Source organism: Diuraphis noxia, unplaced genomic scaffold (genome assembly GCF_037042655.1).
Source record: "Diuraphis noxia isolate RWA-SAM2 unplaced genomic scaffold, SU_Dnox_SAM2 contig0004, whole genome shotgun sequence".
NCBI lineage: Eukaryota > Metazoa > Arthropoda > Insecta > Hemiptera > Aphididae > Diuraphis > Diuraphis noxia.
Window position 1 is genome coordinate 51,837,471 of NW_028301714.1, and position 16,144 is coordinate 51,853,614.

The following is a 16,144-nucleotide window of genomic DNA, read 5'->3' on the forward strand; positions in this document are numbered from 1 at the left end:
ACGTTAATAGCGAAGATAAAATATTCAAAATTTTTATTTTCCCTGTATTGGCTATACTTAACTATATTATATAATTTTATTATAAATATCCATAATCTATCACTAATGATAAAGTTTTTAATTTTCACTACAGTACAGTACCTATAATATACGTTCCCTACGAGCGTTAGGAAAAACTACCGATAAGTTGTCCGGAGCATAGGACGTTGAATACAAATATTTAATTATGCAAAGGTTCTAAACAATACCTATGTATATCGTATATGTACTATAAACCTATACCAAGTTGCTTAATTTACTAGATGGTTTTTTTAGACTTCGTTTGTTTTTCAGGGACGAAGCCGGCATCGCGCCGCTTTTGGACGTCGAAGACATGGTCGTCATGCGAAAACCCGACTGGAAGTGCGTTTTCACATATGTGCAGACGTTCTACCGGAGGTTCCACAATGATCCTCGATCTGTCAAACCTTCGTACTTCGAATGATAATAACGCGTCCTGTTTAATCATGCAGCTACGTTTTTGAATGCAGTTCGCTAAAATTCTTTACTATTTTATAGTTTTTATTCAAATTTTTATTATAAAAAAAATTATCATTAATCGTCTCGTACCCCTTTTAATACTTGGTTGATTCGTCTATTCGATTGATCAACGTATAGGAACGATTCGTACCTATATAATATTTATATATGTTACATGTTAAATTTTTATTTTTTATTTTTGCTGTACCTACGATGTTGTACCTACCGATCTAAAATTAGGTATTTTCTGTTATACCCACATATTTTAACTATATTTTGGTAGATTACTAACTACTTAGTATGTATTGTTTTTTTATTCATAACCTTTCCACTAATTCTACAATAATAAATTATTCTTGCAGGCAATACCTCCATGTATGCTCCGGTTAAACGCTAAAAATGATGAATGAGGCTCGTAGGTGATATTATATTTTATCATAGTTTAAATAATTAAGTTATTATTATCATAGGCCATAATATATAATATATTTATATGTATAGTGTATACATAATTATATTCGAGCTTCGCTACAACAATAATATAATCTAATATTATTATTTTTTATTTTAATCTCATCATTCTCTATTTTATGTGAATTACATGTCGATTTGGTTGAGATCAAGGTTTTCCCCCGTTTTTCCGATTGAAGTTAATATTAACAATCTTTAAAATTTATTATTTTATTTATACATTTTTCATCACCCTTTCAAATAATTCGATACGTTAGGATATTTTTAAATATCTGATTTTGTCATTGTCTTATTCTTAAAGATAGTCAAAAATATAATACCCACGCAAAAATGTAAAAAAACATAATAATAGTATTTAGTATTATCTTATTTCAAATTGTCATCGTGTACATATATATTTGTATACATATATACATGAAATAAATATTATTATATATTATATTAAGTGAATCGATTAACAAGACTAATCTCGATGATAATATTATATACGCAGAACAACACATATTATTATATTACCTAATTTCCTATATTAAACATATTTAACTATTTCTTATTACTATATTTTATTTTTTGTATATACAATAATAAACGTATGCATATTTTATGTATTATTTTCAAATGAGCTATATAATTATCTTCCCAAAATTACTCCTATATATAAGATAATGCTATTACCCACCTGTTTAACAACTTTTTATGTGCCTTTCTGTTTACCTTTATTCTTTAAGTAAGTTTTTTCATATTTGTATACATATGATACCTATATATAGATAAATAATGTATTTTACATAAAGCGAGGTAAGGTATGTAACATGATGCTCAATTAAGTATATACACAATCAAGGCCGTAGCTGGAAAAACTTTTCGTGATGAGTGGGGGAATGGGAGGTAATAAATTACGTCAAATATTTAAAATGAATTGCAAAATATCCATCATTTAGACAGAAAACGAAAATATATTTAAAAACCGCAATACTTAAGACAATCTGGACATTCAGTGACAAATAGTGATAGGTAATTGTTAACGAAAAATGGCTGAATGTATTTCTGAGCGTTCAAATAAAATTATTCGTCGTGAACTGATGGCGGTTAAAAATACAGAACTATTACATGATATGTCTAATATAAGAAAATCCTTGCATAGAGAACATAGGAAAATAATACGCAGCACCTACTTATTCATTGAACGAACTCGTCTTATAATTAAAAACCAATAGTTTAACTGGACAATAAACATAGTAATAATTAGTAAATAGTAAGTAATGAAATATTTTATTTTTTGCCATCTAGACGAAGAGTTGAAAATCGTAGATTCCACGATGAAGATTAATTTAGAATATTTAGTCAACAACAATCATACTATTTTAGGTGATGATAAATTGTTTGTCCAGCTCATTTTGAACAACTTCATACAATTTATGATTCATTTTCTAGTTTTCTACATAAATAAATGTACGTTCAAATAGTGTATCGAATGTTGTTAATTTTAAACATGTTGACTTATTTTAAGCTATTTACAGATAATTTCCGTTCTACATTTTTTATATCATTGAACTTAAATTTAATACCATCCATTACAGTGACCCCTTGTAACCTACTGTACAGCAGAGCGACATACACTTACCGGCTTTTTTAATTTTTAGTTTTTGTTAAATGTTTCTGCAAATTCGGGTCATATTTTGCGTTTATGGGCTACAACTTCATAGGCTCCTATATAAATATATATATATATATATCATAGCCAATAGGGGTTTGGGTGTTTAACCATCCACCCTCGCTGCTTTACCACTAATAAATGTATTATTTATATTATTGTATAAATAAGTATTTCATTAATTCAAGTACCTAGGTACTTAATTTCTATTGAAAAATATATACAATATTTGTCAGTCTATAAATAAAACTAAAATACCTCTGAGAACTTTTTCGAACTCTAGAGACCAGGATGATAATAGTAATAATAATAACATAAGTATAATGTTTTGTAACATAAAGGATGAAACATTCAAGTTTTTTTTAATAAAGATTAATAATTGTAGGCACTTATTAAAATAAAATAAAATAACATTGTAGACTTGTAGTAGTTGTAGTACTCAGAGGTTGCAATAAAAAACATATTGATGCATATAAATTCTAACGCTAACATTGATTTTGCAAACGGTTCAAATATCAAATAAAATATACTATTATTAGCATCTCAGTATTCTAATTGACGGAGAATAAGTGATTTTAAAAGCCTTGCCTCACAGGTCACATTGTTCAACTCTTTTTTGCCATTTGACTCCTCTTCATCAGGCATTGTCGCCACCTCCTTGCCGTGAACTAAAAATATAAGTTAATTAATTATTAATTATAAGTCTAATGTTATTTAACAATTTCATATGGTACAAAATGTAATTGAACGACCTTACAAATGATATAACTTGTGTTCTAATCAATATTTTAAAATATTTTTAGTTTTATAATTCATAGATCTGTGTGCTACAAGTACAGTACCTACACAATTTTTTCTTTTGATTTTTAAAATTGTCTTAAATATTTTTGGAAAAGAGTCAGTTTGTAAATTTAATTTTTGGAATAATGCAGTAACTTTTTTGAAAATATAGATTTTTAGGAATTTTCAGGCGTAAATGCATCTTAAATTATTTACTATAGATATAATCTCATAATTATTTTCATAGGTACTTTCAACTGTACTATCAATTTTTTATTTATTAGATCTTTCTGTTACACTCAACATAGTGTGCTATATATATTGTGTTCAACTTACATTCACATTGGTTAAGAAACACTAAACATTCATTGTAAAACGAATCTCTCATGACAATTATGTGTTTCGTCATGTTTTCAACCAATGACAACATACATCGTTTAGCATAAAACCTGAAACAATATTGTTATATATTATATATTATATAAAGTTCTTAAGAGGCCGCTACCCATGCGTTTGTTGTCTATCTTATAGTTGATATAAGACATCAAATTTTTGTTTACTAGTTTCATTTGTGTGCTGTTAGTTTAAATATTAGATTTTTAATTAGATATCAAAACTTTTAGGCAAGACCATCATCTGTGATTAAGTGATGATGATTTTTTAATATATTAATTTTCAAGCAAGAATGTGTGTGAAATATTAAAATTTTAAAATAATAATCTCCTTAAGAAATTAAAATAATGAATTAAATGCTGACACTTAAACACAAATGTCCTCACTGATATTAAAGCTAACTACACAATAAAGTATAAACTGAAACTATGAAACTAATGAACGAAAATGTGTTGTTGCACGTTTCTAAGACGAAGACAACAAGAGCATTGAGAAGCATCTTCTAGAAGCGTTTTAACAAATTGGTTTTAACAGGGGCGGATCCAGCCAAAAATAAAGGGGGGAGGAGTAGTATTTCATAGACGTAAATATAGGCTGTTTCCAAAAATTAATAATTAATATACACAATAAATTTTATATGGATATGAAGTTTTTTAGAGAAGGGGGTACGATCGCCCCCCCCCTAGGATCCGCCACTGGGTTTTAAGCAGAATACTAATATGTTTAAATCTACCATGTATCCATTCCCAGCTTTTTATTATATGGTTCTAAACTTTTAATAACTCTTGAAATCCCAAATTCATAATTTCCTTTTGAGCAGTATAAGGTTCTAAAAATCATAAATATTTTACACTCTGTTTAATTGTTAAAAGTTATTTATTTTACCCAATAACTAGATTGACTATACAAAGGTGAAAAACTTTTTTTTCGGGTTCTTGATAATATAGTCGCTCTTCTTCCTTTTCAATTTTTCTCATTAGCTCTTCGGCTTCTTCGTTCTGTGCAGTCATTATATGAGAGACACATAGGTTGGCTAATACAATAGCACTTACTGACAGAATCTGAAAATCAATATCAATCATACATCCAGAAAATATTTATTTTTATGACAAAATTTATTTATTTCTCCAGTAATATGTAATAATATTTACATTATTGTAATTTTTTTTTACAATTGGTTCATAAAATGCAATTGCTTCTTTGAATTTTTCTTGCATAAATAAAACATGAGCTACATGTAATCGCCAAGTATCATTTTCATTACAGAATTCAACAGACTTATAAAAGATAGTTTCTGCTTGAGCGTAGTTTTCTAGATCCCAGTAGATTTTTGCTTGAGCCATTGTGACTGGTATAAATCTACAGAAGGTAAAAAGGTCATAAGGTACTTAGAAGTAAATTCTAAATAAATGAGAAATTTATAAATGTATATATATAAATACTTTTCAAGGGTGTTTTCGTAATCAAATAAAGCACTTTTAGCTCTTTTATCGTCTCTGGCTTCTCTCGACTCTTGAACAGATCGTGTGACTTTACGCAAAGAATCAACCAATTTATTTGCCATGTTATCAAGTTTGCGATATGCTTCATCAGGTGAAGTTTGTTGTGCAATAACAGCATCCACAAATTCCCTTATGTACTAAAAATATTACCAATAAATAATAATGTAAATACATTGTGTTAGACTAATTATTTGTTTATACATTTGATAGATATTTGTCTTTGACTGGTGAGTATGTTGATATGACGTCAGAAGCCAGATCATGGTATCCATGTTTACAGTATAAAATCAATAAATTTTGTAATGTTTCTTGTGGATAAGTAGACTGCTGCATGAGGAATTGTAATTTATGAAACCCTTGTGTAGGTGACATGTCCATCGAACACAATGCCTGGTTATGTAATGTGACAGAGTCCAATTCTTCTTCCCATCTTGGTGGCATGTCAGTCATTGCTTCCCTTGCACTATCAACTGAAAAAAAAATGTCCAGCTCATACACTGAATATCATTTAAATATATTTTCTATTTTACTGTCGTTCTTTTCAAACTGGATTGCAGCTTTTAAATTGAATGCTTCGACCAAGGCTGATTCATGAAGTGTCAGAGTATTACCGACACTGCGAACTTCAATCCCTTCAGTTGTCATGCCAATCCCCAGTTCAGGGTGTTCTCTAATACCTCTATCGATAATATCACCTTCAAGTAATGAATAGTCTTGAATTATTTAACTAATAACAGTATGTAATGCAATATTATTGAAAAACAACCTATATGTTTTAATGATGAGGTGAAATCCTTAAGCTTGTAATAGCAAAGAGCAACACTGTATGACAAATGAGGCCTATAACCAAGCATTGTTTGTGCATTTAAAAATTTCTGTAATGCTTCTTCATACCGGCTTTCCTAAAAAGGTTATTTTGTAAAGGTCAGTTCTATAACACTTCATTAAAATTATTAGCACACTTTGTAGAGAAGGCATCCATAATTTATGTCTGTGTCTGGATCATCATTAAGTCCAGAATTAGTTTCCAACAAAGATCGGGCACCTGCTATGTCTTCCATACCATATCTAATTGCAGCAGTTAATTTTCGAACCTAACATGATAACACAGTATAAAAACTAGTACTATTATTACTCAAATTGACTATACCTTATTTTCATAACCACTAGTAGTAATTCCGTTAGCTGCTCTTAGAGCATCTTCATATCGTCCAGCAGAGTAAAGTGATTGAGCATGTTGTAGCTTATAATCAGTCTCCTGCGGCCACAGTGCAGCCAGCTGTTCATATATACCCGCTGCGTTTTGGAAGTCATCTGTATAATAATAGCAATATGCTAATAAAGATAACCCAGGCCTCGTCTGAATAAATTTAAAATTAATAAATTTAAATTTGAAAAATATGCATGAATATTATTTTTATATTTCAGAATAAGAAATTTACATTTCTATTATTATCCGACATGTTGTTAATGATTTCAATAACATCATTATACTGTTTTTCTTTGATCTATATCATAAAAAAATCATTTATGTTATATAATAATAATACAAACAATCAACTTTTTTTATAATTTTATTTTAAGATTTACCAATGTGTAAATAACTGTAGTGTAGTTACCATCAGCAATTTTTGACATTTTAATTAAATTAAGACAAACAAATTAACAACAATATAACAGTAAAACAATACAAATCAAAACATAGTATTCAAAGGGTATCAACCTTATAAAATATAATAGAGCATTACAGAAACATGGCCATCACAAATGTACATGGTAACAATATAATAAGTTGCTATGGATACCATGTCATAACAATGTTATAATAAATACAATTTGTAGGATTTGTTGAGTAATCGCTTTTTAATAATAGTTTAAATATAATAATATTCCCTTTTGCAGTCTTATTTAACACATAACTCCTTGTATGAAAAAAAAAAAATTGTTATTTATATATTCTAATGATTGTTGTTCAAGCTGATTTTGTACTCAGCGTATCAGCATCGCGAACTGTAGATATAGATAAATTTATATCAGAGTCACTATGAGTCAAATCAGATTCCAAAATGTCTTCTAATATTTGTGTATTAAGACATGCCTCCTTTATATCAACCTATTGATTATATAAAATAAATAAAATACATAATTAAAACTTGCTAGGTAGGTAATGGGATATAAGTAATAAATAATAATAATCTTTTTATAAATTATTGTTGTTTATGCTAATACTAACATTACTATTAGCAAACATTGGTGTAGGCCCTAATGGTGGTACTTCAATCAGTGGCGAAGGTTTATTTTCTTTGTTGTCATTCCAAGACGGCTTTTTACGGATTGGTGGTCTCATTGGACTAGTTGCCATATCTTGACAGCTTATGCCATTTTTGATGTGATGATTTTTTATTAAAGACTAAAAATAAAATAATATTAATTATAATGCATGAATTAAAGGAGTTATGATGCAAATTTGCAATATTTTCACAAACCGTTTTGTGGAGGTCTATTAACTTGCAAGCTCTTCCTAATATATAGACAAGATTAACAATTTTCAATGTGACTAGACATGTAAATGTGAAAAATAATAGAATTATGGAAGCTAGTCTCCCATCAATTGACACACATCTAGTTAGAACCTTAATTATCACTACTCCTAGCGGAATTGGGATAAAGCCCATTCGCCTTGCTACTAAATCAGAGTGATCAGTGAACGCCTGTAAGACAAAATGGTTTAACTAAAAATCAATTCAACAATTTGACTAATTAAGTAACCTTTTTATGACGTGACTGTGCAGTGTCATAAGCAAAGCTCAATACATAGTCACTGTAAACTGACAAGTTTATTTCATTGAACCTAGTAATGAATGCATGTTTGGTCCAATCAATTAACATTTCCGATACCATAACATACATGCAATCAAGCATTAACTCCCAAAATGATTCTGAAACAGTGAAAGAATATAATAAAATAAAATATTTGAAAAAATTACCAGAAAATAAATGTAAATTAAAGAAAAAAAATCTTAATCTAAAATATTATTTTACAGATAAACACAACAAATAAAATAAAAACATAATATTGCTTAATTTGGTTTTATCATATAAAAACAATTTAACTAGTTTGGAAAGTCAATTTTTCTTCACAAATATTAAGCTTAAATCTGTTAATAGTGAAATAATTATTAAATACAAACCACTAGTCCATTGGTATTCTTTCATTGTTTGCACTACAACTATTAGTAATAATATGAACAGATGAAATCGTTCACGGACATCACTGCACGATAATTGAAATAAGTTTGTTTTGTCAAACTTTTTGAACACACTTCCCTTCAGCTCTACAAACTAGTAATAATCAAAATAAGTACATAGTTATAATATTGCACTCACAATAAAATATGAAAAAAATTGTTTTACAATTTTTCACATTACATTATTGGACATCATGATTGCTAGTAATGCCTTGTGACTAGAATTAATGGCGACATTCAATGTAGTAGCTTGGCATAATACTAGTATACCGTGCAAAACTGATATTGTATGTCAAGGAAAATTTAAAATTTGATTTAGTACTCTTACTGTGCTGAGTATATTATATCAAAATAACTGAGGTATTTTTTTAAAGGATACAGACATAAAATACAGCAATAATAAAATGTGGTAAAACCCCAAAGTGTTCACGACGGCTAGTCTTAGGTTCAGTAGCAGTCCAAAATAATGCATCTAAAATGTCTTGACCAAATGATGAAAATAATCTATCTCCGACCTTAAGTTGTAAAATATTACAAATTTTAAATTCACAAATAAAATGTGGTAAACTAATAGATATTTTATAATTACCTCTAACATATTAAAAAATATATACAACTTAATAACCGATTGGCTTTTTATTACATGATACATCATTGACGTATCCCACGGTAATAACATCAATGAACATGTTATTAGTACAGCCATCTTTAATAAGTCACATGTCTCCGCTGCAGTTAAACGTTTCTTTTTATGTTTGTCCCTAAAAAAAATATAAAATACATTTCAAATAGTTGTGATAGGTTGAAGAATACTTACTTAAATTTTGTGAAGGAATTATAGATTAATGATTTTAATGCTACTAACGCCCTTAATGGTAGGAATGTATAGACAAATAGGAATGAATCTGCACACTGAAATTATAACACAATTAAGTTAAATCTATAGAATATCTACCTATACTCTGTCTTAAAAGCTAACAATCAAGAAATAGAGAACCACATAATCACGCTAATACCAGGTAGATGGTGAAAAATGCATAACACCAACGTCAATAAGTTGGTCAACAGGTTTTTTCTCTTTTGAGACAGAGTATAGAAAGCTATATAATATGTTATACAAATGTTTAATTATAATAAAATACTTATAAAGGCTTGCGCACCTGACAAAATCCATAGAACATGAACCGTTCTACTTCTAAAGGTATTTTCATAAAAGTATACACTTTTTCTCTCCTGTCTGAAAATTCTTTTTCATCATTTTCTAGAGAATAACCACGTTTAAATTCTACACTAATAAATTCCCACAAAGAGCCTAAAAATAAAATAAAAATAAAAAATAAGTAAGTAAGCCAAGCTAAAGGTAAAAGTGAATAATGTTTAAGTATAGCATAAAAATATCAAATTTATTACAAAAACAGTAATAAATATTAATAGTATTAACATTCAAGTTAATAACAAAAATAAATTTGCAAGTAGAATAACACTTTGGTAAGAAGAAACTTCTGCAATATGGAAACCCCAGGGTAAAGCTGACAGTTTCTTTGGTCCCAAATCAAATACATAATGAATGTGAACCCCATAAAGTCAGAAACTCAGACGGAAGAATTGGATGGTCCCAAGCAATTAGGCGAGATAATAATGAAAATTTTAAACTGAACTGTACTTTATTCAGTATATAATAATTAAGATTTCAACAGGTGGAGAAAAAAATGTCAAAAATATAATAATAATAACTTCAAATATTACCACAATTACTGTCAAATTTATAACAACCACAATTTGTAAGTGTACGAGTGAGGTTGTAAACTCTTTTACTGATTTTTTAGTACCTATTCAGTAGACTTACATTATAGCACTAAAAGATGTCACAGGGACCGGCTATTTATTAATAAGTGGGGGGGGGGAGAAGTAGTATAGTAAATTGCAAAATACTGAAGAGAATAACAAGTTAGTGCTGTTAAGAGGAGAGGATGAGTGGAGGGCGAATACGTACCAGGGTTGTTCGAATTCTTAGTGGCGCTCTCGACTTTGCCCATTTCGCCTTCTCTATGGTATCGGTTCAAATCGACTAGGCGAAGACGACAAACAAACGACGGCGACCGAGAGAACTGCAACACTGAACAGAACTTAGATCATAATGATCACATAATATACTGATATTAACTGATATAATATGATCTAGGGAGACTAGGAGCAGAATATCCAGAAACAGAGGCAGACCAGTAGACGACCCGCGCAATATTGTGAATTTGTAATCATAATAATCATTATCACCGTCTAGTTCAAAACACGAAATATGTCACGCAAATAGACACGACAGGTTGCTCTAGAGTCTAGATGATATCACAACATATGGATCTTTTCTTTTACAGGAACAAATGCTCCCTGCATTTCTAAAACCAATTTGAGATAAGAACTCTGAGCAATCAGCCTGCCATAGACGCCATACTATTAATTCATTTAGATTTTGTATTTTTGTAATTTCAAATTTGAAATTTGTAATTGTTTGTACACGAGTCACGAACTACAAACAATACATCAAAATATTCAAAATATTTCCGGTGAGAAATCAACAATACAAAACTAATTCTATTTGCAATATCATATTATCATCCATAAGGTATACTGGTTTAGAGAATAATAATTAATAAATCATGTAAGTATAGACTAACCCTAATTTCCTAATGCATACAAGCTTTTTTTTTTATTGATTTATTTAATCATAAAATATTTGTACACTCTGTATACACAATAATAATGCAATGAGTAAATAGGTTAATATTTATGTATTACTGTATGAGATGTGGTAGCGTGAGGGAAGGGATTAACCATTGGTACTACTTCCAATTTATGAATTATTTATTTAGGTATACTAAATATAAATTAATAAATCACATAACTATTTACATTTGAGATGATGGAGAAGGTTGTCAGGTTATGTTTGAAGGAGAATTAAGATACGGGAAGGTTTCTGTGATTGAAGGAATTTTTTATGAAATTTATATGAACAACCATGAATATTGTTGATATGTTGTAGTCATGATGTAGAGTATGATTGTTGATGTATCAGGTATCAATAGAAAAGACACCAAGAGTTATTGATTAAATAAATAAAATAGGTTAGATAGGTTAGTCCAGAGTGGAAGTAATGCAAATCCAGAATGGAAATAATGCGATCTGGAGTGGAAGTAATGCGAAAGCAGTTCCTGCTCTGATCCTCAATACCACCAAGAAAAAAAAAGATAGGTTAGTGAGTTATATTTAATAGGTATGGTCACTATAAGCTTATACAAAAATATAATATGAACTATAAGTATTTTGGTGTTATAACTAACTACATTATAAATACATAATTAATGTTATATACCAAAAAGTTATTCGCCCCTAATAAAAATTCTTGTCGCCATATCACTGTTCTGAAGTTAAGCGATGTTCTTTTTGATAAAATATGTTTAGCCCAGTCGCCCAGGTTAGTCTTTATCAAGGATGAGATCTAGATATTTAACAGAGATTAATTGGTTATTTAGGTAAATAGAAATAATATTTTTAGGGCTAAGGATAAAAATGATGTGGGTAAATTTACTTCTGTGAAGGCAGCTAGGTAGTGTTGTTGGAGTGTGGTAGGTCTGCTTTACAGTTGCATACAACTTATATATACACAATTATGTTGAATATATGATATTGTCATAAAATATGTGTGGAGACTGTGGACAATGTTAATTGCATTAATACCTTACTTTGATTTTTACTAAAATATTGAGATATTTTATTATATAATTTTAAGAATAATTTAATGAATGTACCTAAATATATTTTTTGTTTTTTAAATTTTAGTTAGCAACATACAGTATCTGACAGACATGTTGGTGATCCAACAATAAGACTATTCTGTTTGGAAAATCTTCAATTGAAAAAAAAATGTTACTATATTATTATAAAAGTTATTTTATCAACAATATTTAAGTTTACACACTCAACCTTAGTAACACATTACATATGGAACAATTAATGTAAATTTATATCATATCATTGTTAATCATTATATTCATAATTATTTCAGTTTTAATTTAATGCTAAACAATTTAGTTATATTGTTAAACAGTTGAAACTGAAAAAAATTCGATTATGTAATACTCACAAACTAAGATACATAATATTATACCTTAGTTTGTGATAACCTAACCTATTGTTTTAAAATATTATATTTTGCTTTGATTAGATTTATTTTGCATTATGTATCTATTGCTTTTCATCAATTTCATTGTTAATAAATCAATTAATATTTAATATAATTCATACAAAATAAGGTTTTTGCGATTAATTTTTTTAATGTCAACTAAATCCAACTAATCTGTTGATATAATATAATACTTTGTGCCGTTGGTCTACCCTTTATTGTAGGAGGTATTTTAATGATGTAAATGTAATACTGATTTGTAGTTTAGTGAAGAAATTTTAAATACACATTTTTATGTCCTATTGAAAAGTTAATCTTCTGCTACTTTCATGTAACTCTTAACCTATGTTTGATATTCATCATGATAGTTTGAATAGTTTAAGGATAAGATATTATATAATTTATGATTTAAATTCTAAAGCTTATTTTCAGTACTAGAAGATAATATTGAACTTAAATAACGTTAGCTTTTAGTTTTATATCATGTTTAACTATGTTCCGTTGTAATATGAGTGGGCCTTAATATTGTTTTTCCTATAAGCAGTTATCATTTATTTATTTATATAAATTTATAGGACGAGATCTTATGAAATCTATGAAACACAATGCATATGTATACTTATGTGGTTAAAACAATACAAAAAACATGTTTATAATAGCATAAAAATAATTGATAAAAAAATAGTTTAGGAGTTATGGTCCTCTTTGGTTTTGCATTATTCGCAAGACAGGCTTTGTTGTATAATTATTAGGTTGCACACATTGGGATATGTTATAGAAAAAACTTGCAGGTTAGCGTTTGGAACATTAAAATTGACCTTGGCTAAAAATTCAGGAGCTTATACATCCCAACTCATAAATTTGGATAGGAAAACTAAGTTAGTCATAATAATAAAATTAAATGTAAACCTAATTTTTTATAGTTATATGTTACACTTAATATATATTCACAATACATTTATTTACATTTATTTGTTTAATTGTTATAGTCACTAAAAGGCAAAAAGAACTTTTAGATAAACTGCCATGAAAATAATATTGACTAATATGGACTTCTCAACTACATTTTCTTCAGTGCATATGTCTATTTCATCATAATCAGTTTCAGATGGAAAAAATCTACACAACTGAATAATAATTTTATCATTTTTGAAAGTGATAACCTGCTATGATTGTAAAGAATGAAATATAAAAATTAAATTAAAATTATTGTTAAGTTTTTGAGGAACAAATTTGTTTATAAACATACTACAAATTAAAATTAAATTTATTTATACCTTGTTTAAAGTTATAATTTATAATGTCAATTTATTCAAATATATATTTTATAGTAGACATTAAACTGTTGTTAAATATGTAGATTAACATTTAAAAAAAAAGTTTTTGCTTAGATTCAAACTTGCCAGTAATTTAGGTCAAAATGTATTGAAAGTATTACTAGAAAATTTATATTTTCATTGCATTATAATTTATAATTATGTTACAATATTAATCTATTTAGTGCAAAAATTTCCGTCTAATGACTATATTAAAAATCATTTTATATTTAACTTATGATTGGTACAACAAATAACTATTCTTCTAATAGGTACAGCCTTAAATATTTCAATTCAGAATTTTCCAGTGAATTTGGCATGTTAAATGTCAAAAACCAGTGTTATAATAATGATATAGTCTAAAACTTTTACACATAATAATTAATAGCCTAGTACATAGTTATTTATTTCATACTATTATACTATAATAAACTATGTGACATTTTGGGATATTGATCATAGTTAGTGTAAAATTATACATTTGACTTATAGTAAACTAGTCATTGAAGACAGTTATAATTGAATAAAAAAATTACCTAACTATATAGCTTGACTAGTTAGGTAATTTTTAAATCTAAATAAGACGTTCATTTTAAGTTATACCATTATAAATACTAGATTAATTATAATCAATAGTGCTAATTGATAGACTTGTGGATCCTAATTATAGAGGAATAGCATATATGGCACGCACCTGGCACTTAAATGGTAGGTAAAATAATTTTGATGAACTTAATTAAGCAAATATAACCATGCAATTTTTAATTTAAGCACTTAAATGTAGCGGATTTCTAAGTAATATTATTCATTTGGATAATTATAAGTGTTGTTTATTTTAGTAATTGTTTTTCAAGAAGTAAAAATACACGGTATTATATAGGTAATCACTAATCAGTATTGTGGAAAAGTTCTACGCAATGATTGCAACATAGATATTATGATACCTAATTATTATTAATATAATTTTTAAAACTGAACTTCCACGCAACCAAATCCCTCAAGGGTCGTCTATCTACAGCATTATTTCTACATTAGACATATACACAATAAACAGTGCTAAATCATTGCCATTTTGTTATTAATTGTCCTCGATGATAATCGATAATAATAATTGATTATCATTATCTTGGTCAATAGCATAGATTAATATATAGTATATAGATTATACATAATCTATATTATGTCTATGATCAATAGGTACCTAATAATAAGTGATAATATTTTCGTATAATGAAATTTATTATAATGTAGGTAGGTACCCATATATAGGTATATTGTATAGGTAATTTTACTCTCATTAATAAAATACATCAAAAGATATAAGCAAAAAGCTTTTGCTCAACAGCTGCTACATGCCTATATATAATATTGGTAACTAGGTACCGATATACCAACATCGAAAAATCGCATCGACTATAAACTATTTCTTGGAGGGAAAATATATGTATAATTAAGCTTTGAAATATGAACAGACGAAAACTGTCATCAAATTGTCCATAAATAGTAAATCTATAATATTATATTGTTTATTGTTATACTGTTGAAGAATATAAGGATGATCACGGCGATACACTTGATAGGTACAGTGTTTTTATCTAACATTTTAACAAGGATTATAAATGGAACCAAATTAAAAATCAAAGAAATAAAAAAATAATAGGTACTCAATAAATTATGTTAAATTTTAATTTAATTATAAAATATTGTATCTATACGAAAAACAATTCTGAGTATAGACGATATGATGGCCTAGGATATCTTATATCATATTATTATTAATGTTGTTAATGTTTTAAAAAATTAAAAAAGCTTAAATTAACAAGCTAATCAATTTATACAACAATTTAAACATACATTGATATTTAACAAAGACAAATAAAATGATGTTTAGACATAATAATATAATACATATAAATGTATAATATAAGTATTAGGTATATATTATTTAGTATTATTATAGTATATATATATTATATATTATGGGCTGATAGATGATGTGTTTAACACATATTAAGTATATATGTCCCTATCTTCTACTCAACATAGCCTATTACAATAGGTACCTATATCAATTATAGTTGTAT

At 27.8% G+C, this 16,144-nt stretch overlaps 3 protein-coding genes and 1 long non-coding RNA gene across 7 annotated transcripts in view; 2 read left to right on the top strand and 2 right to left on the bottom strand.

Moving 5' to 3' along the window:
- The window catches only part of LOC107164983 (uncharacterized), a 48,472-nt gene extending 47,652 nt beyond the window's left edge, over positions 1-820 (top strand). For all 3 annotated transcript variants that reach the window (XM_015513025.2, XM_015513027.2, XM_015513026.2), the window contains one exon: positions 334-820. In XM_015513025.2, coding sequence (XP_015368511.1) covers positions 334-484 — 151 coding nt within the window. In that variant the 3' untranslated portion in view covers positions 485-820. The remainder of the gene's footprint in view (positions 1-333) is intronic.
- On the bottom strand, positions 582-7,051 carry Ttc30 (tetratricopeptide repeat domain 30). The gene is made up of 13 exons (XM_015513031.2): positions 6,910-7,051; positions 6,762-6,827; positions 6,470-6,679; positions 6,282-6,413; positions 6,086-6,221; positions 5,850-6,014; positions 5,521-5,789; positions 5,260-5,456; positions 4,969-5,176; positions 4,703-4,878; positions 4,551-4,646; positions 3,761-3,873; positions 582-3,312 (listed from the first exon to the last, which is right to left on the bottom strand). The coding sequence occupies exons 1-13, from the start codon at positions 6,955-6,957 to the stop codon at positions 3,188-3,190; spliced, it is 1,941 nt and encodes a 646-aa protein (XP_015368517.1). The 5' UTR covers positions 6,958-7,051; the 3' UTR covers positions 582-3,187.
- LOC107164988 (protein TAPT1 homolog) lies at positions 6,876-10,802 on the bottom strand. The gene is made up of 11 exons (XM_015513032.2): positions 10,561-10,802; positions 9,728-9,879; positions 9,385-9,479; positions 9,157-9,328; positions 8,947-9,082; positions 8,749-8,846; positions 8,511-8,661; positions 8,089-8,258; positions 7,806-8,030; positions 7,553-7,729; positions 6,876-7,432 (listed from the first exon to the last, which is right to left on the bottom strand). Exons 1-11 carry the CDS (start codon positions 10,601-10,603, stop codon positions 7,292-7,294), a joined length of 1,560 nt encoding a protein of 519 aa, XP_015368518.1. The 5' UTR covers positions 10,604-10,802; the 3' UTR covers positions 6,876-7,291.
- Positions 10,803-10,949: 147 nt separating this feature from the next.
- Positions 10,950-14,041, top strand: LOC149056181 (uncharacterized). Of its 2 annotated transcripts, XR_016191503.1 has the most exons (3): positions 10,960-11,223; positions 12,402-12,577; positions 13,734-14,041. It is a non-coding gene; the product is annotated as an uncharacterized LOC149056181 (long non-coding RNA). The 2 variants fall into 2 exon arrangements; XR_016191502.1 differs by lacking the exon at positions 13,734-14,041 and having other exon boundaries at positions 10,950-11,223; positions 12,402-12,873.
- The last annotated feature ends 2,103 nt before the right edge of the window (positions 14,042-16,144 follow it).